Here is a 24,379-nt window from a genome sequence, read left to right as displayed (position 1 = left end):
TGGTTTCAGGGGACATCTAAGTCAATTGGCATAAGAAAATCCATTAACAAAACATTCTGCATCCCACTTTGAAGAGTGGCATCTGGGGTCATAAACACTAGCAAGCAGCCATCTAAGATGCATCAATTGGTCTCAACCTACCTGGATCAAATGAGAATGAAGAACACCAAGGACACAAGGTGATTACAAGCCCAAGAGACAGAAAGGGCCACATGAACCAGAGACCACATCTTCCTGAGACCAGAAGAACTAGATGGTGCCTGGCTACAACTGATGATTGCCCTGACAGGGAACACAACAGAGAACCCCTGAGGGAGAAGGAGAGCAGTGGGATGCAGATCCCAAATTCTCATAAGACCAGACTTAATGGTCTGATGGAGACTGGAAGGACCCCAGTGGTCATGGCATCCAGACCTTCTGTTGGCCCAGGACAGGAACTGTTCCTGAAGCCAACTCTTCAGACATGGATTGGACTGGGCAATGGGTTGGAGAGGGATGCTGGTGAGAAGTGAGCTTCTTGGATCAGGTGGACACTTGAGACTATGTTGGCATCTCCTGCCTGAAGGGGAGATGAGCGGGTGGAGGGGGTTAGAAGCTGGTGAAATGGACATGAAAAGAGAGAGTGGAGGGAGAGAGCAGGCTGTCTCATTAGGCGGAGAGTAATTGGGAGTGTGTAGGAAGGTGTATATGGGTTTTTGCATGAGAGACTGACTTGATTTGTAAACTTTCACTTAAAGCACAATAAAAATATTAAAAAAAAAAAAAAGCTTATGGACTACAGCCTTCAGCATGAATTACACCTTACCCTAAAGAAACCAAAAACCCTCACAACTGGACCAATAAGCAATATCATTATAAATGGAGAAAAGATTGAAGTTGTCAGAGATTTTATTTTACTTGGATTCTCAATCTACGCCCAGGGAATAGCAGCAGTCAAGAAATCACAAAAAATCAAATTGTGTATTGCATTGGGCAAATCTGCTGCAAAAGACTTCTTTAAAGTGTTAAAAAAAGCAAAGACGTCACCTTGAGGACTAAGGTGTGACTGACGTAAGCTGTGGTTTTTTCAATCACGTCATATGCATGCAAAAATTGGACAACAAATAAAGAAGACCAAAGAAGAATTGATGCCTTTGAATTATGGTCTTGGCTAAGAATATTGAGTATACTAAGGACTGCCAGAAGAACAAACAAATCTGTCTTGGAAGTAGGATAGCCAGAATGTTCCTTAGAAACAAGAATAGTGAGACTTCATCTCACATACTTTGGACATTCTATCAGGAAGGAACAGTCTCTACAGAAGGACATCATGCTTGCTAAAGTAGAGGGTCAGCAAAAAAGAGCAAGATACTCAGTGAGATGGATTGACACAGTGGCTGCAACGATGGACTCAAGCATAACAACAATTGTGAGGATGGTGCAGGACCAGGCAGTGTTTAGTTCTGTTGTACCTAGGGTTGCTCTGAGTCAGAACAAACTTGATGGCACCTAACAGCAACATATAATCTCCTTTGGAGCTCCATGCTTTATTAAGAATTACTTGTTTGCTTGGTTCTTATCAAGTTCCTGCCTCAAAAAAATGTGATGAGGAGGATATAAGAGGGTGGAGGAATCCAGGCCTATTGTGTGCTGGAAGTGGAAATTCTGACAGAAATAAAATTGCAGTGGGAACTGAGGACAGGAAAGGTCTTCTAGACAGAAGGAATAGGGTTTACAATCTCAAAACTGAGAAAATTCATGGTAGGTTTGGGGAAGTCATTCAGTGAGTTTGTCTATTTGCTCATCTCTCTCCCACTAGACTGACCTCCCTAAGGATGTCAAATCCACTGTGCCTGGTTCAGGCGGACCTCTGTTCCTCATCTGTAAAATTATAGGAGGTGAGTGAGGAGATGCTAAGATCCTTTAGGTTTTCATTGTTGTTGTTGTTAGTCACTGTCAAGTTGGTCCCTGCTCGTGGTGACCTCATGCACAATGGAACAAAACATTGCCCAGTCCCATGCCATTCCCATGATCATTTACAGATCAGACCATTGTGATCCATAGGGTTTTCACTGGCTGAGTTTTTGGAAGCAGATCATCAGGCCTTTTTTCCTATTCCTTCTTAGTCTGCAAGCTCCTCTGAAACCTGCTCAGCATCACAGCAACACACACGCCTCAAATGACACATGAGTAGTGGCTGTGCACAAGGTGCATTGCCTGGGAATCAAACCCGGGTCTCCTGCGTGGAAGACGAGAACTCTATCAGTGAACCACGAATAGCTCCCAGATTTTCTGAGATTCTATGAAACGCATAAAAGGAAGAAGGCAGGCAAGAAGCCTTCAGCTTGAGAGTTGCCTGAGAATCCTGGGGAGCCTGAGATGATACTCAATTGGTGAAAAAAGAGGGTGGTGGGGAATAGTAGTCGAGGCAAACTTAGCCTCTACACACTTTGGCTCCTACTGACAGGAACTGGAGTGGCTCTTACCATCATCCCCAGGATAGAGTCCAGAGTCATCCATAGGGCTGGCCAGACATCTGAAGTCCTCTTCTAAACACAGGGTTCTTGTAGAAAACAGGAGAGATTCTCTGGACCTCTTGGGTATTCTGTTTATTTTTTTTTTTTAGTCTGGGTTCTATATTCTTAGATCATTGGAGAGTGCTTTTTGCCATCCAGAAACACTGACCAGTGTTCGATACAATTTTTCTGCAAAGAGCACTGTTTTCTATGAGATCAAAGATAGTACCTGAATTCCCAACTCTGCCATTGGTGCTGTGACAGTCGGCAAGTCCTTTAGCCTTCTTGCACATCCATCACTTTACCTGTAAAATGGGTCTAAGAAATTGCTGTCTGCTTTTTTAAATGTCAGGCAAGACCCCATAACCTTTGAGGTTTATATGTAGCACTTTCTCACTAACCCCTGTCAAATAAAGACAAATCCAGACTTAGGTAAAGTGAGATTTTATGTGAAAGACTTTGCGATGGAGGAGGGGACCATTATGATACTGGGAGGAAGGCTATTGTAGTAGGAAGAACGCTCCAATCACAAGATCAGCAAGAGTCTCAAAGTCAGGCAGAAAAGGGCTTTTCTTTTTTAGGGAAGAGTAAACAAGGCTAGAAGGAGCCCTGGTGGTGCAGTGGTTAAGCGCTTGGTTGCTAATCGAAAGGTTGGCCGTTTGAACCCACCAGCCGCACTTCAGGAGAAAGATGTGGCAGTCTGCTTCCATAAAGATTACAGCCTTGGAAACCCTAGAGGCAGTTCTACTCTGTCCTGTAAGGTCCCTACAAGTCGGAATCAACTCGACAGCAATGGGTTAAACGAGGCTAGAAAGAACTGAGAGGGGGTAATGAAGTGAACTGGTGGTGTGATCAGACGGCTGATCAGGAAATGTCTGTCTTTGCGGATGTTCTGTAATCTTTTGCTGGCTCAGGCTGAAGGTGGGTCAAAGTCCAAAGGCCTGTTGGGAAAGGAGAAGCCTGACTAAAGTTTGGTCAAGTCAAAATAGCAGACATTTTGTGCAGATTGGTCACTGGGGGCAAACAGTTCATCCTTATGAAACAAAGAATGGTAATTTAAAGGGTCTGTGTGTCTATCCTAGAGCCCTGGTGGCACAGTGATTAAGAGCTTGGCTGCTAACCAAAAGGTTAGCATTTCAAATTTACCAGCTGCTCCCTGGAAACCCTATGGAGCAGGTCTGCTCTGTCCTATAGGGTCGCTATGAGTCGGAATCGACTAGAAGGCATTGAGTTTTTTTGTTTTGTTTTCATGTCTATCTTTGTCCTAGGTAAACAAGGGAGTATCCATGAGTCTTATCTAAGTCATATGGTACAGAGTGGCTCTTTGCAGTAAGTCATTTCCCAGACCACAAAAGGGTGGGGGAATTTCTTGTCCATTGCTATTTTCCAGGAGCACAAGGCTCAGGTAAAGTTCAACATCGACTCACCTGCCCCGCCCTGTAAATGCTCCCCACCCTCCTCAAGCCTTACCCTGTCAGCAGATTCTGAGTTGCAGGTTTTGAAGGAATGCTCCACCAGAGTCATGTAGCCTTACTCATAAGGGCTCAATAAGGATAAGCTATAGTTTTTATATTCCTGGCACCATGCTGAGAACAGGGCATGTCTCACATCCCTTAGTTCTCAGGCTAACCTGATGATGTGCTTGAAGGTTTTCATACCCAAGAAATTGAGGAGCAGGGAGAGTAAATATCATGAACAGCAACACATAGCTAATAAATGGTGGAGTAGATTTTTTAGGATTCTTAACCACTCCCTAGTGGTCCCCAGAGTGGGCTGTTCAAGCCCCAAGGTCCTGTAAAGGTGACCCCCGGGAATGTGGGAGGCAATGTTAGAACTTCCATTTATTTTTTAAATTTCATCTTTCACAACTATCTCTTTGTGTTTTACGATGTACATATTTATAACAGTACGTGAATATACTCTATAAATATAGTTATACTCAGTGGATACGCAAAATTTTTTCACTAATCAGAGTGTGAAAAATCAAAAACACTTGAAGGCCCCATGCTCAGCTTTACCGCCTCTCACCTATCCATTAAACTGGGGCCACTGATTTATTAGTTTCTCTTTTTATGAACTGCTGAGCCCTGGTGGCGCAGTGGTTAAGAGGTTGGCTGCAACCAAAAGGTCGGCAGTTTGAATCCACCAGCCTCTTCTTGGAAACCCTATGGGGCAGTTCTACTCTGTCTTATGGGGTTGCTATGAATCGGAATCAACTTAATGGCCCCGATTTTTGGTTTAAGGTTTATAGTGAGGTTGTCCTCTACCCCCCAGAATTTTGTTTTACCCTTTGAAAAAGGCCTGAACCAGGGTGACAGGTTGCAGGGCCTGCAGAACAAGGCAATTTAACAAGCATTTGCTCCCTTTGGTTTGCTTTTTTCAGATCTTTCAGTAACTTTTGTCTAATCATTAATTTTCTTTTAACACTCAGACAAACAGGGAGGGCCAGTGTTTAATATAATTCAAGTCTGAAGACAGGCTGTTAATAGTCTAACAATTTGATGTCAGAATTGGAATTTTTTATAATGTGCATTTTCAAAAGAGGAGAGCCACTATAAACAAGAAGCCAAGTCATGGTTACATCTTCACTCTTACCATCTCAATTCTACAGGTAGTTTCTTATATATAATACAATCTCAAGATCCACTCTCCATCCCACACACACATACATGTTTCTAGGATTTGTTTTAGGACCCTTGAGGAAGGAAGGGAGGCTGATATTCTCATAGGTAAGCAAACTTCCCTGGTGGCACAATGCTGAAGCGCTTGGCTGCTAACCAAAAGGCTGGCAGTTCGAACCCACCAGTGGCTTTGAGGGAGAAAGACCTGGCAATCTGCTCCTGTAAAGACTGCAGCCTAGGAAACACTATTGGGCAGCTCTGTTCTGTCATGTGGGGTGCCTACGAGTCGAAAATCAGCTCAATGGCAATAACAACAACAAACAAACTTCAAAAGGCTGATCATGTATACTTGAAAAGATTCAGACATACTTGGAAAAGAATTGCTCAGAAGAACAAAGGAGAACATTGAATGAGTCAGAGCTTTTTTCAAGAGGGTAGAACATTAAAGGCATTTTTTTGTTAGTTGACTATTTAAGAATACCTGACCTAAGGCTCTATTGATTGTGGAAGGACTGATCCCCTCCTTCTGGGTTATTTGAACCCTTGTATGTGTATAAATATATTTGGTTATAATTTATTCCACCTGTGTCTGTCAATTCCTTCTCCCTTGCCTCCTCCCGTGACATTCTGGCTCATGTTTCTTCATAAAGCTTGAAGCCAGTTACTAATAACAGTCCAGTGTGCTTCTTGATCCATCGAAGAGCATATGGTGTTTTTCACAAAAGAGAGAAGCCTGTTCTGCTCCTTCCCTTGACTTTGGACTTTGCTTGTTGAACCCCTGAAAGGTAAGTTTTGGTTCTAAAAATGTGGGATTTTTAAATGTTGATGTAGCTGAGTGTGACAGAAAGAAAATATAATAGGTTAAAACTTACAGAGACTCAAGAAGTCTACTCCCCTTCCCGACATTCCAACATCCCTCCAATTTTTATAAGACTGCTTATAGGATAATTAACAAAATAGAATTCAGCTATTTTGTTATTCAGCTTTCATTTTCTTTTGGCTAACTAAAGAAGGAAGAAAAGCAAGAGATTAATAATATATCAATTACTTGACCATGTCTTGTGGCTGCCTCTTGATACATACTTCTGTTTCCTGTGTTTCTTCTCCAAACAGCATTCCAGTGATTTCAAAGAGAACATTCGCATATGGAAAGTATATTCTGGGGAATGTTGGGCAGGAGACCTGGCCCCCTGTTATTTTCCATGTTAGATGTTTGGATCAGAAAGGGCACCCGTCTTGTTCTATGGATCCATTGCTTTCTTGTTTTTTTAGCCAGAGGCTTTGTCTTTCAGCCTCCTTTCTAGTGTTTGTTTCTGAGAGGCCTGCAAAGTAGGTCACTGTGTTTTCTGTCTGGAAAAGGAGGACCCTGAAGCCCAGAAACAGCTGAAGCCTGATACTCGAGTCCTTCTTCAGGACCAGGGACTAATACAGCTTTCAGCTTTGGTTACCTATGTTCACTTTTCTTAAACAGTGTGCATCAGGTTCCTAAACAAAATGTGTAAGGAGACATTACACTACACTGGAAGGAGTCACATGCCAGCCTGGTGATGACCTCTGGTCTGGACCACTTAACTAGTTGCATGACTTTAAATAAATTACTTAACTTGTCTGAGCCTCAGTTTCCTCATTTGTTACCTATGTTACAGGTGTTGGGGTTTACTCATAATGTATATAAATCACCAAGTATAGTGATTGATATTTTAATATTATGTATAAAATTCAATATTAAAAAATTTCCTGGTCTTCCTAACCATCTCTATTGTCGTTGTTAGGTGCCGCTCAGTCCAACTGCCTGATAGGGTTTCCTAGGCTGTGATCTTTACAAGAACAGACCTCCAAGTCTTTTGCCCACAGAGCAGCTGGGTGAGTTCGAACTGCCAACCATTTGGTTAGGAGCTGAGCACTTAACTTCTGCACCACCAGGGCTCCTCATCTCTGCATTTGTTTAAATTCAGATCTAGAGCCTCCAGTGTGGTCTTTGATGGGAAACGTAATTTAAACTGTTGAGACAATATTTGATTTTTATTGCTTTTTGTAACTTTATCTTTAGGGTGGTGTAAGCCATGCAGATATTGGAGGATGAGTGGATTGGACAATGGAGTACTGTTAGCAATTCAGGACATTAAGATTACAGCTAAGATTAACAGTGATGGGGACCCTCCAAAAGCAATTTGGAAATATAAGCTATTATTTTTTTGAACTTATCTGCTCTATTATCAACAGCATTCTAAAATTTTTCTTTTGGTTATGTGTTCCCATGGTCCCCAAAAAACAGGGACTCGATTGGACTACACTGGACTCAACCCATGTGTCTGGATAGGATAGAAAATAGGATTGTCTCAGAGAGCATCTGTTTCCCAACACGTGTTACCCTATAACTCAGGAAATATGAGTAGATTTTTGTTTTCCTCTAAAAAATTTCATTCTGCAAACATTTATTTAATTCCTACCGTGTGACTAACACAGTGCTACGTTAGCAAGGTCTCAATATAGTAGCAGGAAGAAGTCGATTCATGAGTAACTCTGATAAAAGTGGAATGGGCTTGTTTCATGGTGCATGAGAACTGAAGGCAGGATATTGTAGATTTTCAATGGGGCCATCACACCCAAAATGTGTTCACCCAAAACAGGCATTATTGTCTAAGACTTCCTCTGAGAAGGCCGTATATTCTTAGAAAATGCTTACCTTATTCAGTGCTTTTCAGGAGTCTTCCTTGGGTATCACCTTCTAAGTAATGAACTTGTGAGCCACAGAAGAACAGCACCCTAAAGTTGCACCTCATCCCACCCCGCCAGTATTTATTGAGCACCTACTTTGTTACAAGGTCCCTGCGTGAGGCAAAGGATTTGCATTTGACTAAAAGACAAAAACCAAACCCAGTGCCTTTGAGTCGATTCCAACTCATAGCGACCCTATAGGACAGAGTAGAACTGTCCCATAGAGTTTCCAAGGAACGCCTGGCGGATTTGAACTGCCGACCCTTTGGTTAGCAGCCATAGCACTTAACCACTACGCCACCAGGGTTTCCTTGCATTTGACTACTAAGTCCAAAATGACGTGTTTTTTGTTTTTGTTTTTGTTTTTTTTTAACTTTGCTAAAACCCCTCTGTGAAATTCTGGACCTATAGTTTCTGCCCTAAAGGAAGTCATAGTCTTTCATTAAACTTGAAATTCTATTCTCCAACCTAGCCAGCTACCTTTTCAGCTTTACTTGACTCTGCATAACATGTATCTGGTTCCAGAAATCAAATCTGCCCCTTAAAGGATAATCACTTGCCCACCAGTGAATTTATGCAGAGAGGAAGGCACATTAAAGATTTTGCCAAAAATTTTTGAGAATTCAAGCAAGCCCCTTGATTCTCCACTCCCCAAACCCCAACAATGAATGACATGCGTTTGGATATCAGAGTTCTGTGGATAAAAAACAAAATCTTAACAAACCAGCAAACATCCTGCATCCCATTTCCGCTTCCTCATACCACTTGAAGGGCAAGTGTTGGGTGGCACCACTCTGTTGGGTCTCCCTGCGAAAGCCTTACAGAGCTGGTCCCCAGCCAGGGCTCTGGGCAACTCATCTGGCCTTGTAAGAGGGCACTACAGCTGTGATTCATGGACAAGGCTGGGGAACTTGGCAGGGAGAAGCTTGATAACATTTTGATTATTTTGGTTCCAGAAGATTTCTTCCTGTTAAGTGCCTGTAACTGAGTGATTTACATCTTCCCAGAGGCAGTGCACAGTCTCCCAGTTGGCGCAGGAATGTGACAGTGGGAAGTTTCAGGAGTCCTGGGAATGGATGATTAAGAAGACCCGTCTGTTCATGTGGAGGAAGCTATATATATGTGTGTGTATATATATATATATATATATATATACACATACCCAGAATATTCACTTAAAGGATTTGAGGCCTGGCCATAGATAGCTTAGGAGGGCCCAAACTAGACAAGTGTTGACATAGAGAGAAATCATGAGTGGTACAGTCAAAGAAAGTCAAAGACAAACAAAGTGGCTCCCCAAAAGGTCTGTGGGTGATCAGGTAGACTCTCGTTGATGGTTGCCAGGCAACACGTCTGTACATCTGCCTCAACTTCCCAGGCCTTTCCATCTCTTAAGGACCATTTGTTTCCTTTTATCCATCTGAGCTACTTCAGCCCTCTTCACTGTAGGTTTCCTCACCTTGGGCCGCAGGGAAATGATGTCTTTCTGATGCTGCTGTTTCATAATACTAACCACTATTGAGCAAGTGCCAGGCAGCGGGCTGAGCTCTTGGCTTTTCTTTTCACCAGTCCTGTGGTGTTGCAGTGGCTGAGGTTATTGGCTCTGGAACCAAGCAGTCCTCCATTTCAAATACCTGGCCACCCCTTATTAACTGTGTAACCCTGGACAACTTACTTAACCTCTCTGGGCTTTAGTCTCTTTGACTAAGGAAATGGGGATATTAATAACCTAGCACATAAGGTTTTATGAGAGTAAAATCAAAATGCATGTAATTTTAGTTATAAAAAAATCCTTTCAAACTCCTTCCAGGCATCTATTATCATCTCTGTTGTACAGATGAGGAAGCATCCTAAGGTTAAGTGCCTTGTACAGGACGAAGAGCTAAAACTGGTCAGACCGTGATCAAACCAGTTCTGTTTGGCTCCAAAGCCCAAGCTCTCTCCCCACTCCACCTTGCTGACTGACCTTCTGTGACAAAGCACATGTTTTTGTTTTTAGTCGAAGTTCATTTTTGTTAAGTTCTATGCCTTGCCAGCCTGACCTATGAAACTTCCCAGTTTTCACTTACGATTTGTTTTTTCTGGACTCTCTGTTCTTACATCGACCTGAGGCGAAGACATTGGGTGGTGATGAAGGTAGAATTTCTCTAAACAGCCAAGTCTGGTGAAATGCAGAATCCAGTTTATCATAAACGTCAAGAAACTGCTGAGGCAATTATGGTACTGGCTCTGGAACAAAGGACCTGTGTGACCTCAGACAAGTGGCTGCATCTCTGTGGGTCTTGTTTTTCAAATGACAAGTTTACAAAAGCTCAAATCTCTTTTCCAGTGCCAACTTTTTCTTTAATATTTCAGACCTTTCACAACTGTGGTTTTTCTTAACTGGAAAGATAAAAGCTCTTTGAAATCATGTCTTAATCAGGAAACAAGGTGCAACAATCAAGCCTGCAATCATTTAAACGTAAGCCCATATTCCATTGATTGCTATTCTCTTGGAGGGCGACAAGCTTTCTCTTCTACAGGGCTCATAAGCTAATTTCTCAGATGCGTGTTAGTCAAATTCCTTTTATCATATGACTAAGCTTTGGGCAGAATCTCATGTGACCTTAATTAGTTCTGCGACTGCAACTTAAACTCAGATTTTAGAAACTTGTGGGATGCACAAAATCCACTTACAGCTGAACATGCCCTTGTTTTCAGGTTAACTCCGAATGACTCAAATTTGGGGAGCCTGAGTTTCTTGCCCCACCAATACAGCATTCCTTTCTGAAGTCTAGACAGCAAATCTCCATTATCCTATGGAAACTAGAGCCATCTCAATTGGACACTCCTGAAACCCTGCAGGGCCTGTGCCAGATTTTTTTTTGCTGCCTTCCAACAACTTGATTTGGTTCCCTAACTACAAACAAAAAAAACAAAACAAAAGTGACAACAACACCAAAACCTAACTCCTGTTACTGCAAATCGCAGATTTGAGCCGCCTGCCACGAAGCCAGTACTGAGACAGGAGGAGGTAAGCAGCAAGAGGGCTTTGTTGAATACCGGTATCCAAGAGACCAAAAAACCCCAAACCAAACCCACTGCCCTTGAGCCAATTCCGACTCATAGCGACCCTATAGAACAGAGTAGAACTGCCTCATAGAGTTTCCAAGGAGCACCTGGCAGATTCGAACTGCTGACCTCTTGGTTAGCAGTCGTAGCACTTAACCACTATGCCACCAGGGTTTCCATCCAAGAGACAGAGGGGGTCAAATTTCTCCTAAATTCTGTCTAACACTAAAGGGTTAACGGGAGGGTTTTATAGGGGCAAGGCCAGGGATACCTGATGTTTTTAAGTACATAGCCCACAGATCGTCTTATATATCACACAACAACTACAAGAAACTATTAAACTAAAGATATGCATGTCAGACATCTGGACTCTAATCTGTATGTTTGTAACAGGCTGAAAAAAACTTACATAAGACTCTCTTGGCTAGTGGAACTGCTATGCCAAGTCTACTCTGACTGAGATAAGGAGCAAGAAAGTCACAGATCAAAAGCACCAGGCAGCCTTCCTAGCTGCTGTCTTGCAGGCCGAAGTCCATTTGCAAAACAAAGCTCAGTCATGCTTGTTACGTTAAGAGTGGAACAGGCTGCTCAGCCATATCTTGAACAGAACCTGCGCCATTTTTCAAAGACTAGAGATTAATCACAGCTTTTTTTTATACAGCTATACTAAAACAAACTAGAAAATATATTCCCTCTACTTTAATATTAAACACTAAAGAAAATGTATTTTCTCTACTTCATTCCTATATGATTCCTTAAGTTTCTAAAAGATAATTTTATTATACACAAACTTTCTGGGAAAAGTGAGACATTACCCCAATGGAGACAAATTGAAAATGCCCAAATATGTGGTTTTATTTTTAAAAATACTTCCTGTGAAAAATAGGTTTAATTTATGAATTTTTCTTGTAATTGTCATTTGAACAAAGTAGACTTTTGGTCTCCCAAGATAGCTTCTACATTACGTACAATTATGAAATCAATATTTGGTGAGAGATAACTAGGGCTGACCAGACACTGTTAGGCACCAGGACCCAGGATGAAAAAGGCCATCTCCACTTTCTAGAGAGACGACAACTGCCTATGGATGGTATATGTCAACAAATAACCTTAATGTAGTGCGGTGAGTGGCAATGTGCTACAGACGAGTGAGGAATTATTAATTCTTCCTGAGGAAGCCCTGAGGATCACAGAAAAGGCAACATTTGGATCTTGTAGTTTGAGTAGGAGTTTAAAAAAAAAAAATTTTTTTTTTTTTTCTCTTCAGGTGCTTAGAGAACTTGAGAGGAATGACTCACTCAAGGGGTAGTCTAGCAGATAGCATACCAACCAAAAACCAAACCCAGTGCTGTCGAGTCGATTCCGACTCATAGCGACCCTATAGGACAGAGTAGAACTGCCTCATAGAGTTTCCAAGGAGCGCCTGGCAGATTTGAACTGCCGACCCTTTGGCTCGCAGCCATAGCACTTAACCACTATGCCACCAGGGTTTCCAGCAGATAGCATACTAGGTTATAATTAATAATAATAGCTGCCATCACTTATTAAATGTTCACTTGCTAGGCACAAGTATTACCTTGTTGAATTCTTATACCACCCTAAGTAGTAGGTATATTTTTTATAGACGTGTTAATGGAGGCACAGAGAATTAATGTAACTTGCCTGAGGTGTCATGGTGAGTGGCAGACCTGAGCTTCAACCCCCCTCAGTCTGATTCCAAAGCCCATCTCTCAATGACAATGTCGCAGAAGAATTCTCATTATTTCTCTGCCTAGCTGATGCTAAGACGGCAAGGGGAGAGACTTGTCAGCCGTAGGTTGATCAGTGATTAGATAACAATATAACAATAAATAACAGTAAAATACCAGAAAGAAAAAAAAAAAATTAAAAGTAATAAAAATATATTTAAAAAATCTACTTTTACCTAACCTGGTTACTAGACAGTGAGCTTGTAGTGGTGGTCTACAAATTTCCCGTTTACAAAGGGCAGATTGTTTTGATGTGAATAAATTAATAAGCCACTGTTGTAAAGCTCTTCTGGCAAATTGAGGATTATCAGGCCTAGAGGGGTAACGATGAGACCATCCATCTCACTGTTCAACAAACAGTTTACATACACAGAAAGGAAACAGGACTAAAGAAGGAGAGTGGCTATTAATAATTATATTATTAATTATTTTGATTTCAGCATAGTCATTTCCACCGTAATATAGATTTTTCGAGAGTAACTTTTCATTTGAGAACATTATTGAATCAGTGTAGTCGAAAGAACATGGCACCTGGGGCCCAGGTTGTGGGGTAGTACCCAGGCTCCAGCACAGAACACTGAGTAAGCTTCAGCATTTGCTCTATCTCCCAATAGTATATTACCAGGGCCTGGCATGTAGTAGGCCCTCAATAAATGGTAGTTAGTTTTTTTTTTATTACCATTTACTTAATTAAGGGACCTATTAAGGGTTGCTATGAGTTGGAATCAACTCGAAGGTGAGTTTGATTTGGTTTATTAAGCAAGAGGTGATATCAGTGATTTAATGGTAAGATTCACACTTTCCATGCCAGAAACCCAGATTCAGTTCTGAGCCAATGGACCTCGTAGGCAGCCACCAGCCATCTGTCAGTGCAGGCTTGTGGGTTGCTATGACGCTGAACAGGTCTCAGTGAGCTTCCAGAATGAGACGGACTAGGAAGAAAGACCTCATGATCTACTTTCAAAAATTAACCAATGAAACTCCTATGGACCAATGGTCTAATCAGCAACCAATCATGGGAATGGTGCAGGAACGAGCAGTGTTTGTTTTGTTGTGCACGGGGTCACCATGAGGCTGGCAGGCTTGACTGCAGCCAACAGCAATGAAGCTAGAATGGATAGATACCATTATGTCTCATTTTTCAACATGTGTTTCTTGGGAACCTCTGTCAATATTATTTTGACTGTTAAGATACTGACAGAAACAAGAAGTACAGATTAGCAAATTCTTGTCAAAAAAGAAAATATTTTTGAAATGAGACTCTTGCGCTTAAGACTATAAACTTGAATCCAATGAAAAGTGTTTTTCTTTTGATTGAAAAAGAGAAGTTACAAAGTATGTCCTGTTCTTTGTCTTGACCTAGAATCCACACCTAATTAGGCAAAATAGTATGGGTTGAGAGACCTTGAGAAAAGGGTGAAGTCTTAGTACCAGTAATCCCTTTATATAATAGAATTTTTTTGCCCGAGGACCAAGTCATTTAATAAATCTACCCTTCTAATGGTCCCAGCAGTTAGAGTTGATTGGGGAACTGTATTTTATATAAAAACAAGATGGTCAAAGTTAAGGCAAGGGGCAGAAGCTCATTGCAGAGGGAAGACTAGAGAACACAATGAGGCCCAGGTCTCAGAGTGAGTGTTAGTTCCCACTGATCTAATTTTCTGGGATAGCATTGTTAACTATCCTACAATTTGTATCAGATTATTTTGACCTAAATTAAAAAAAAAAAGAATTTTCTTATTATTGAACTTTAGATGAAGGTTGACAGAACTAGCATCTCATTAAACAATTAGTATACATATTATTTTGTGACATTGATTACCAATCCCACAACATGTCAACACTCTCCCCTTCTTGACCTTGGGTTCCGTATCACCAGCTTTCCTGTGCCCTCTTGCCTTCTCGTCCTTGCTCCTGGGCTGGTGTGTCCTTTCAGTCTTGTATTGTTAAATGGGCCTGGCTGAAGGGTGAACCTCAGGGGTGACTTCATTACTGAGCTAAAAGGGTGCCCAGGGGCTGTACTTTTGGGGTTTCTCCAGTCTCAGGCCAGTAAGTCTGGTCTTTTTTGTGAGTTAGAATATTTTTCTACATTTTTCTTCAGCTCTTTCTGGGACCCTCTATTGTGATCCCTGTCAGAGCAGTCAGTGGTGTAGCTGGGTACCATCTAGTTGTGCTGGACTCAGTCTGGTGGAGGCCGTGATAGATGTGGTCTGTTGGTCTTTTGGACTAATCTTTTCCTTGTGTCTTTAGTTTTCTTCATTCTAGCCTTGGCCCCGAAGAGGTGGGACCAGCATTGTATCTTAGATGGCCGCTCACAGGCTTTTAAGACCCCAGACGCTGTTCGCCAAAGTAGAATGTAGAACATTTTCTTTATAAACTATGTTATGTCAGTTGAGCTAGATGTTCCCCCAAGACCATGATCCCCAGAGCCCTCAGCACAATAGTTCGGTCCCTCAGGGAGTTTGGAAGTGCCTATAGGGCTTCCATGAGCCTGCCTTGGACAAGCTGTGCTGGCTTCGCCAGTATTGTGTACTGGATTTTGACCTAAATTTTGATGCAGAGAAGGGAAAAAATAAAGACACGTTTTAAAAAAATAAGAGAATATCCTTTCTATTTTCAATACTACATTCTATAAAATAATAAAATTGACTCCAGTGTTTTCTTGATGGAGAGGAGAAACAGAAAGACAGAGGCATGCAAATGGCAGAGAAGATTATCTGTAGTCATCTGAAGTTTCAACAGGAAATATATTTGGCCTAAATAACCTAGCATGTCTTCTATCAGAAATTAGAAGTCATATCATTTTGGCTATGCTAAATCTGATGAAATATTTAAAATAATGCATTCAAGGTAAGACCAAGGTCTTGAGATAGCCACACTTTATATTCTCTAGCATACTTTTAGAACAGTGTCCTGACCTGATTGAAATTTATTTTTATTTTTAATTAGATAAAGAAACACTAGGAAAAAATATTTCCCCTGAAAATTGCTGTTATTAAATATTTTTTCCCCAAAGATTGTCCCTTGAATCTCAACAAACAAACACTTGATTACCTTGATCCCTAGCTGAGTAAGAACTAATTAGCAAAATATAAATCAAAGTACTGTGGCACTCATGATTTTAATCCACAGTAAAATCTGGGTGTATTAGTAAGCTTGTGAGGATACAAATTGTGTCCTTCCAATGGTTTGTGTCTAGAAATGGATCTAACGTCAAGGGGAAGAACCAGACGGGAACCACCCAGCTTCCTGTTTCTCCTGAGTGTTTTCAATGATCCAAGAACATGCTCTCGAGCAAAAGAGACCTACTTCTTGTTTAACATATCAATTACAAACTTACATGAAGATGTGTCACTGGTAAGGTTAATTTTTTCTTGAATGTATATTTGTTAAAATGATAGGGTTGACATAAATAAAATCAGTATCAATTGCTTTCAAATATATGGAGAGGGAAGGGTACTAGCAGGGAGTATTTTCTTTAGTTTTCTGAAGTTAAATAAGCAGCATACCTCTAAACGAAAATGGGAAAAGCCAGGGAAAAATCACCTGTTGTCTCTCCACCCAAACTCAATCTCTAGAGACACTAAGGTATTTGTGTGTATTTCTCTCTGGTCTTTTACTCTGTATGTTTTATTTTGTGTTGTCTAGCATACATACAGAAAAGCACATAAAACTTCTATGTACAGTTTAATAAATAGTTAAAAAGTGATTGCCAATGTAAACACCACCCAGGACAAGAACTGAAACACTGCTGGAAGTTTCCCCCATTCCTTCCCCTCCCTTCCTCCCTGAAGTCACTACTATCCTGACTTTGGGGACAGACAAAACCTTGCTTTTCTTGACACATTTACTTTGTATGTACCCCTAAACTATCCACTTCAAATCTGTTTTTGTACTTTATATAATTGTATTTATACTGTATACTTTCTTTTGTGCCAGGCTTTTAAAAAATTCAGTATTATGTTCGTAAAATCCACCCCGTTGTCGTATATAGCTGGAGTTTAATTTTTATTATTATATAATATTCCGTTACATAAATATGCTACAATTTATTTATCTGTCTACAGGTAGGAATTGAATTGTTTCCAGGTTGAGAATATTATGAATAATGATTCTGGGATGTGTGTCCTGGTGCAGATATCCATTTGATTCTTTAGGGCATAGACCTAGGAGTGTAATGGGTGGTCATAGGATATGAGTTGTAATCATATTCTGATACATTAAAAATCAGTTTCTAAGTGATGTTTCTATTATTTCATAGTAGTAATAACCATTAATATCCCATTTGTTGCTGAATCGTGGTCTATTTAACCAGTCTTCTGTCATTGCTTCTATTTTTTTTTTCCAGTAAGAAAGATGACACCGCAGATCTGATTGCTGGATATATGCATGTGCTTACTTTATAAAAAACTTGTCAAGCTTATGATTTATTTTTTACCTATTCAATTGTGACGACTCTACTTTTCTATTTGTATGATACACTCCAGTAAAAAAGCTTACCAGAGAAAACGGATGTGTTGCAGGGGTGGAGAGGGAGAGGAGTACAGATAGACTGAAATGAACATCTTTGAGCATAATTTTTTTTTTAATATTTAAAGTAATGTCATTTGCACAGATTACCAGAAAGAGATTTATATCCTTAAAGATATAGAAGCCATATTTGATAGCCTTGTCTTTTCTAATAGATTTATTCCTCCATTTTCTAATTTATTAATGAAAGTGATACAAAATCTTAAAGTATATAGCGCTTAAAAAAAAAAAACCCAGCCATACCATGCCTTTTACGTAGACAGAGAAATTTTTTGTTGTTGTTATTGTTTTTTTCAAGGAAGATATTGAAGCAAATCTATTTAAAAAGAATTTTAGGGAATCATTTTTTAAAAAAGCATTGAAATTTTGCCCTGCCAGGAAAATCTTAGAATTCAGGTTGACCTTTCTGTTACGGTTCAGGTTTTAGGCATGAAATTCTGTAGTAAATTGAAATTAAAGTGTCACATTTTCCAAATTCCACTGTTTGACATCTCCTTCCTTATTCCTTTGAGGATAATTTTAGAGTTTCTCCATGAGGGCTCCTGCCCCCCACTTCCTACACCACCTCACCGCCCACTAAAACCTTTTAATGTGCTTTGAAAGCACAGAACCACGGTTGCTAAGAGACACCTGTGCTGAGTGCACTTTGTTTTAGCAAGATCAGAGGGAAACAAAAGCAAGGAGCAGTGTTATCTACCACTACCTGGGATTAAGTCAGGTGAGAAATGGGTCTCTATTCGCTTCTCAGTCCCTACCAGTTGCCTCCTCTCCCCTTCACTTCTTATTCCAGTCTTTCTTACTGTTTCTGGAGAGAGTTGAAAGCACCCCTTTGAGCACAGTTAAAGAAACACAAGCTGGACAATGAGCCTACATGGACTTTACAGTCCTTTTTTCCTGGGGATCAGAAATGCTTGAGGCCAATATTTGCAATTTGAAAGGAGAGATAAGTCACTCGCAAACCCATATATTACTCTTGTCCTTTTTTTTCTGAAACACAGGCAAAAGGAATAGTTGAATCTAGGGAAAATTCTGGATGTTTACTTTGCCAACGATTGCTGTGTTAATCAGGGCAAATCGTTCCCTCCTCTAGGAAAGGGGCAACTTATTACAGAAATTAGTCAAGATTGCTAAAAGTGGGAGAAGTCACTGGAATAATCCTTATCTACCTTCCTCTCTTTCTCTTTTAAATTTCAACCTGCCTTTTTGGTTTTTGGAAACCCTGGTGGCTACGGCTGCTAACCAAAAGGTTGGCAGTTCGAATCCACCAGGTGCTCCTTGGAAACTCTATGAAGGCCGTTCTACTCTGTCCTATAGAGTCGTTATGAGTCGGAGTTGACTCGACAGCAACGGGTTTGATTTTGGTTTTTACGTGAAAATAACAGACAAAATATTTTCCTACTGAAATCTTTCCACCTTCTTAAAGGTGTTGGGGTTCATTTCAAGTTGAGTGTGTATAATATATAAGGAACTTTGGTGTAAGGTTTTGAAAATTACTTGACTTTTGTGTTCTTACATTCCTGTAAAAGGGGTTAAAAATGGCTTCAAACTCCCTACCTCACAGGCATTCAATGAAATGTCCCCGCAGTGTGGAAAACAGATCGTGAATTAATACCTTTTAAAATTCCAGCCCTTTTAAAAAATAAACTGTTTTATTAAGACAGAAATGTAGAGGAAATTAAATGCTTGATGTCTTAGTAAGTGACCAAAACGTGAGAGGATCATGAGGAAAAATCAAGGAAATGACAAAGGACCTTGCATTGTCTTTAAAAATTTTATTGTTACCCACCTTTCCTCATGTCTTTATATTTTTGTTTCCTAGTAACATCAACTGGGCAGGTTGGAGGAAAAGCAATTTCACTGATGCAAAAAAAAAAAAAAAAATATTGCAGATGACTTTGCAGACAAGACTTCATAAATTAATTACTGATAACATGAAAAAAGATGGGGAATTATAGCTCCTTGAGCTGTTTCTCTTAGAAAGTCAAGTTCAGCGTATAGAACAGCCTGTGATTATAAAACAATCAAAATAAGTGAGAAAAATATTATAGTTCATTGGCTGACTACAAATTGGTACTGAGTTCTCCCTGGAAGACTTTTCTTTGTCACTACTTCTTCACAAATGTTACACTAAGTTGATATAATCAGATTACAAACGTGCTCACTTGAGGACACTTTTCTCTTTTTTCATCCTAGGGAGAAGAAGCATTCTGGATATGACGTGTAAAAACTGGATATTAATTTCTACCACTACTCCCAAAAGTCTGGAAGATGAAATTGTGGGAAGACTTCTAAAAATTTTGTTCGTTATCTTTGTTGACTTCATGTCCATTATATATGTATTTATAACTTCTTAGAAAGCTGTCTTCCCTTACTTTACGTGTACGTTTCATACTGAATACCAGTGAATAAAAATTTGCATTTCAATAGGAGTGATTTTAATTTGATAACATCTCTAATTTATTCCATGAGCCCACAGGACAGTATAACAACAAAGATATGATTTATCAGACATTCACATAAATTGGAGGGGAAAATTTTTCTTCTAGAAAGTCTACATCCCTGAATCATAAAACTTTCTGATTTTTAACACGGTTGTTGCTTGGTGGATTAACTAAAACTTGTAGGTGAAATTACAAGTGAATTCATTTTTTAAAGATTTATACCAATGTGAAATTTTATGTGGTTCTCTTTTCAACACACCAGACTTACAATATCAGGTGCATCATCTTTACATACAATATACCAATAGCTTATATCCATTCTCATATAATATTTCATCTGTTCATAGGTAGGTTGTTTTTCTTAACCCTGAGCAATTAAATAAATGAGAAATGTTTCTACTAATAAAAACTTAGAGTTTGGAATACCCATTGCCGTCCAGTGGATTCCAACTCACAGGGACCCTATAGGACAGAATAGAACTGCCCCATAAGATTTTCAAAGAGCAGTTGGTGGATTCCAACTGCTGACCTTTTGGTTAGCAGCCACTGCGCCACTTAAGCCCCAGAGTTTGGACTAGAAATACTTAAAAGATGCATTGAAGGATATTTAGCATATTGCCTTCTGTGGCTTAACTCCTAGTAACCTCTCCCCTGGTGGTGCAGTGATTAAGAGCTCAGCTGCTAACCAAAAGACTGGCAGTTTGAATCCACCAGCAGCTCCTTGGAAACCTTATGGAGCAGTTCTACTCTGTCCTATAGGGTCGCTATGAGTCGGAATCAACTCCATGGCAACGGATTTGTTTTGGTTTGGTTTAACTTTCCCCCAAGCTCTCCATATATGTTCAAACACCCCCTAGGGGGACAGTGTCAACCATGGAGAGACACTACAAAGCCACCGGTAGCATCTCAGTTTTATAGATGAGAAACAAGAGGCACTTGAAGCTTATGTCACTTGTCTAAGCCTGTTCTTCCATGTCCTACAAGGTGCTATGGCCTTCACCTTGGTGCTGGTGGTACCATCTCTCCTACCCACCCGCTGCCTTCCCTGAGAGTATTTACCTGCTACTGGCATTTCCCATCCATGGTAGCAACAGGATAGGTAGCACAGTGCTTATCCAAAGGAGGGGCTCAAAAAATAGTAATGAATGAATGAACAAACAAATGAGAGCAGAGAAAACTGCCTTCTTTCCTGCTTGGATCAAAACCTGAAGGAGAAAAGGAGAGAAAGAAAGAGAGAAAAATACTTAAAGAGGTTCTTTCAGGAAAACAGGGCGTTACCTGTATTGACTTTCTATTTAGGACTAAATGCTCAAGTTATATTATTTTATGCAAAACAGTAATCCTAAAGGCAGGTTGTTTGTTGTCCCCATTTTACAAACAGTAAAACTGAAACTTGGAGAAATTATGCTAGCTCGAAGCCATAACTAGGAAGTGGCAGAATCAGGTCTTGAGCCTTCACAATACGTTCATAAGACAAATAGGAGTCCCTGGCTGGTGCAAGTGGTTAACAAACTCTGCTGCTAGCCGGGAGGTTTGAGGTTTGAGTCCAAACAGAGGAACTTTGGAAGAAAGGCCTGGGAATCTACTTCTGAGAATTCAGCCATTGAAAATCCTATGGAGCAGAGCTCTACTCTGACACACATGGGGTCACCATCAGTTGGAAGCGACTTGACAGCCAATTGGTTCTAATAAGTCAGGTTAAAAGCCAATCTGTAGAGCTCAACTTTTTTTTTTTTTCACAATAATGCTTAAACTACACTTTATTCAAAATCCTAGTACAGTTTTAGTGTTGCCCCTGTTTATTTTCTTACTCCAGATTCAAAAATATTTATCAAGAAGAAAGACAAAGTTTGCCCTTTTCTCATGTTCAGTTGGACACTGCATTCGCCTCCCTCGTTTCCTTAATTCCTTCGTTTTCTCACAGTGAGTGTTAAAATATAACTGTTGAACTTCTGCTTTCTAAACTATTGAAAAAAAAAAGGTCTCTCTGTCCTTCAGACTTTTTGGGTTTTTACACCAGACACACAAGCTAAAAAACAAAATTCCGATTTCTTCCATGTGATGACCGTCTTCTCAGATTTGGCCCAATCATTAAGGCAAGATTTCAAAAGAGAGCTAATGAGGTGTGAAGGGAATCTGGGACCTTTGAGACACATTTAACTGACTCTTACTTAACCTTTCAGAAATGTTGTATATTTAACCATAATCCAAATAGAGGCAAATTGAACATTCACTGTAACAGAAAATCCCATTAATTTTTTTCTCCAATAAATTGTCAGACCCTTCCTTTTGGGTATAAGGGTCACCTCCTGTTGATATGACATGTTTCTCCCCTATTTCTTCTATGTGGGGTTTGTCTGAGTCCAGGTAAGTAAAGTCACTCCCATCTTCAGGCTGTTTGTTTTCTTAGGAGCTTTCTGGCAATAGGCGACATGACAAGAAGAACAGACTCAAAAACCACACTGCCTGGGTTCTAGTCCTGGCTTCATCTCTTAGAGTTTGATAACCCTGTGACTGAGCTTCCTTTCCTAGAAAATAAGTGCCTATGCCAAAGGTTTGTAGAGATGATGAAATGAGGCCAGTGGTGTAAAGCTCTCAGTGCAGTGCTTGAAATAAGGAAAAACCTCAATCCATGTGGGTTGCTGTTATTATCCTCAGGTAGGGGCAGATGGGACATGGCTTCCTCCAAGCTGATGTTAGTGAGCCTCAGTTCCACTGCCTGTTTTACTCTTCTACCTGTACTTAGAATGACCTCACATTAACCCAACACATTGGGCCCAAGAGCGTAATGTGTTCCACTGGAGCCTAGGTGTAGTTCAACTCCACAGCATGGGGTCTTTTGGTGCTCAGTATGTAGCAAACATTATGTAATTTTATCTGTACTAGCAAGTCTGAGGTAGTCCCATTTTATAGATGAGGAATGCAGACTCAGAGGAATTAAGTAAAATGCCCAAGTTCACACAACACTCCAGCTAGTGGTGGCCCAGCTAGGGAGTGAGAAAACCAAGACCCCCACCCCCAAAACTGGAACCATTGGCCTCTAGAACCCTCTTCTGAACTATTCAGTTATTCTGCTTGTATCAGGCCAGAAAGCCTAATTATTTCACTGGTTCCTCACTTGGAAGGCAAGTGGTTGTATTACAATGAAGCATCCGAATCCTACACTTAAGGATTCAGTGTTCCATCTACCCCATATATGTCATGAAGTCTTGCAATGCATTGTCTACCCACTTTACAGGCAGCTCTGTCTTCTCTAAGGCATCAGTGTATAATAAAACGCGTAAGCATTCCCCAGTCTTGGAGCGCCATTGTTTTACGTTATCAAATGTGAAGTCAGGCCTTGTAAACGTGAGTCTCAGCTCACTGTTCTGTATTTGGTAGACAAGGAAATTAAAGCTGTATCCATAAAATCATTTTAATGTTAATTTTTAAATAAGCGAAATAAGCTCAAATGCCATTTTGAGCAATTTGTTTCCAAAGAATTCACAAGTGACGTACAGGTAAATGTGCTGATTACTTGGGCTTAATGAAATCTTTCGTGTGACCACACTGTACAGTTAATGAAGCATTTAATGTCTCATTAAGGGTTGTAGATGGTCTAATGCTAGAGTGTCCACTTGCATGAAATGATTTACCAGAAAAATAACCAGATACTCATTCTGAGTAAGAATGGACAACTCTTAGCCCTGGAATAAAGTAGTAGACATGACTGGGATGAACTGTTTCTGTGGAGACTGGGGATAAGGTCTGAAAGGGCATCTTAAGTGTGTGGTGTTTGTGTGACCACTTAGGCCCAGGTTGTTTTTCTGGGTGGTCCTTTGCATGGCTGTTGTTTGCTGACCTACTAACTGAGCGAGCTGAGGGCAGGATGACATGCAGGCCAGCCTGAGATCAGCAATGAGCCCAGGCTTATTTATAAACCCTAAGAAAAAGTTCCTGAGCATGCATCACCATCTGACCTGGGACTAGGCAAGGGGAGATTAGTGCAAGAGAGCGGGAAGTCCTTGGTTGCCAACTGGGTTTCCAGTCTGAACTGTTTACTCTTTCAGTCAGGAGGTGGCTACAGTTTGTTCTTGGAGCGTCAGTGTTCCTGGATGCTTGTATAAGGTGTAATGTCAAGGTACAGAGGCTGACCTTTTAGGTGTTGTTTATAGAAATTAATTGCGACTTGAACCATGGAGATCATTTACTCACTAAATATCAAGCATCCACTGCCTATCTGGTAACATTGTTGGTACAGGGCTATACTACTGACCAAGGAAGGCAGGGTTCCTGTCCTCGTGGAGCTTGCTTTCCAGTGGGGGAGGCAGACAACAAATTGATAAACACATGAGACTTTCAGGTAGTGTAATTGCTGTAGAGAAAATAAAACAGAACAACAGGAGAGAGGGTTTATGTGGGGAAGATTACATTAGCCAGGAAGATCTAAAAAAGCCATTCCTGAGAGGGGGATATTGGGGTGGAAACTTAGTGGATGAGGAGCCACCAGGCAGAGACCTGGGAGAAGAATGAGCACTTCAGATGCAGAGAATAGCAGGTACAAAGGCCCTGGGGCAGATAGAACACAGCACAACATTAGAAAGGCCAGGTTGACTGCAGCTGAATGAACAAGTGGCAGAGCTAATTCCTCAGGGTGATAAAAGCCAGCTTTGATGTAACTTGTCTATTTGTCCACAAGCTGGATGGTGAGGGCAACTTTCTCACAGCAGAAGGTAGAGAAACCATGAGAACCTCTGGTATTCTGTGTCCTTTGTGCCAAGGCACATCACAACTTA

General features: G+C 40.6%; 1 protein-coding gene across 1 annotated transcript; it reads left to right on the top strand.

The window, feature by feature from the left end:
* Window positions 1–19,162: 19,162 nt before the first annotated feature.
* On the top strand, window positions 19,163–19,517 carry MRLN (myoregulin). The gene has a single exon (XM_023547201.2). It carries the CDS (start codon window positions 19,377–19,379, stop codon window positions 19,515–19,517), a length of 141 nt encoding a protein of 46 aa, XP_023402969.1. The 5' UTR covers window positions 19,163–19,376.
* The last annotated feature ends 4,862 nt before the right edge of the window (window positions 19,518–24,379 follow it).

Source organism: Loxodonta africana, chromosome 16 (assembly GCF_030014295.1).
Source record: "Loxodonta africana isolate mLoxAfr1 chromosome 16, mLoxAfr1.hap2, whole genome shotgun sequence".
Taxonomy (NCBI): domain Eukaryota; kingdom Metazoa; phylum Chordata; class Mammalia; order Proboscidea; family Elephantidae; genus Loxodonta; species Loxodonta africana.
Note: the sequence above shows the minus strand (reverse complement) of the source record. Positions and strands in the feature narration are given on the sequence as shown.

What these genes read in the sequence shown, in the direction of transcription:
- MRLN (XM_023547201.2), top strand. Translation starts at nt 19,377, where the DNA reads ATGACGTGTAAAAACTGGATATTAATTTCTACCACTACTCCCAAAAGT.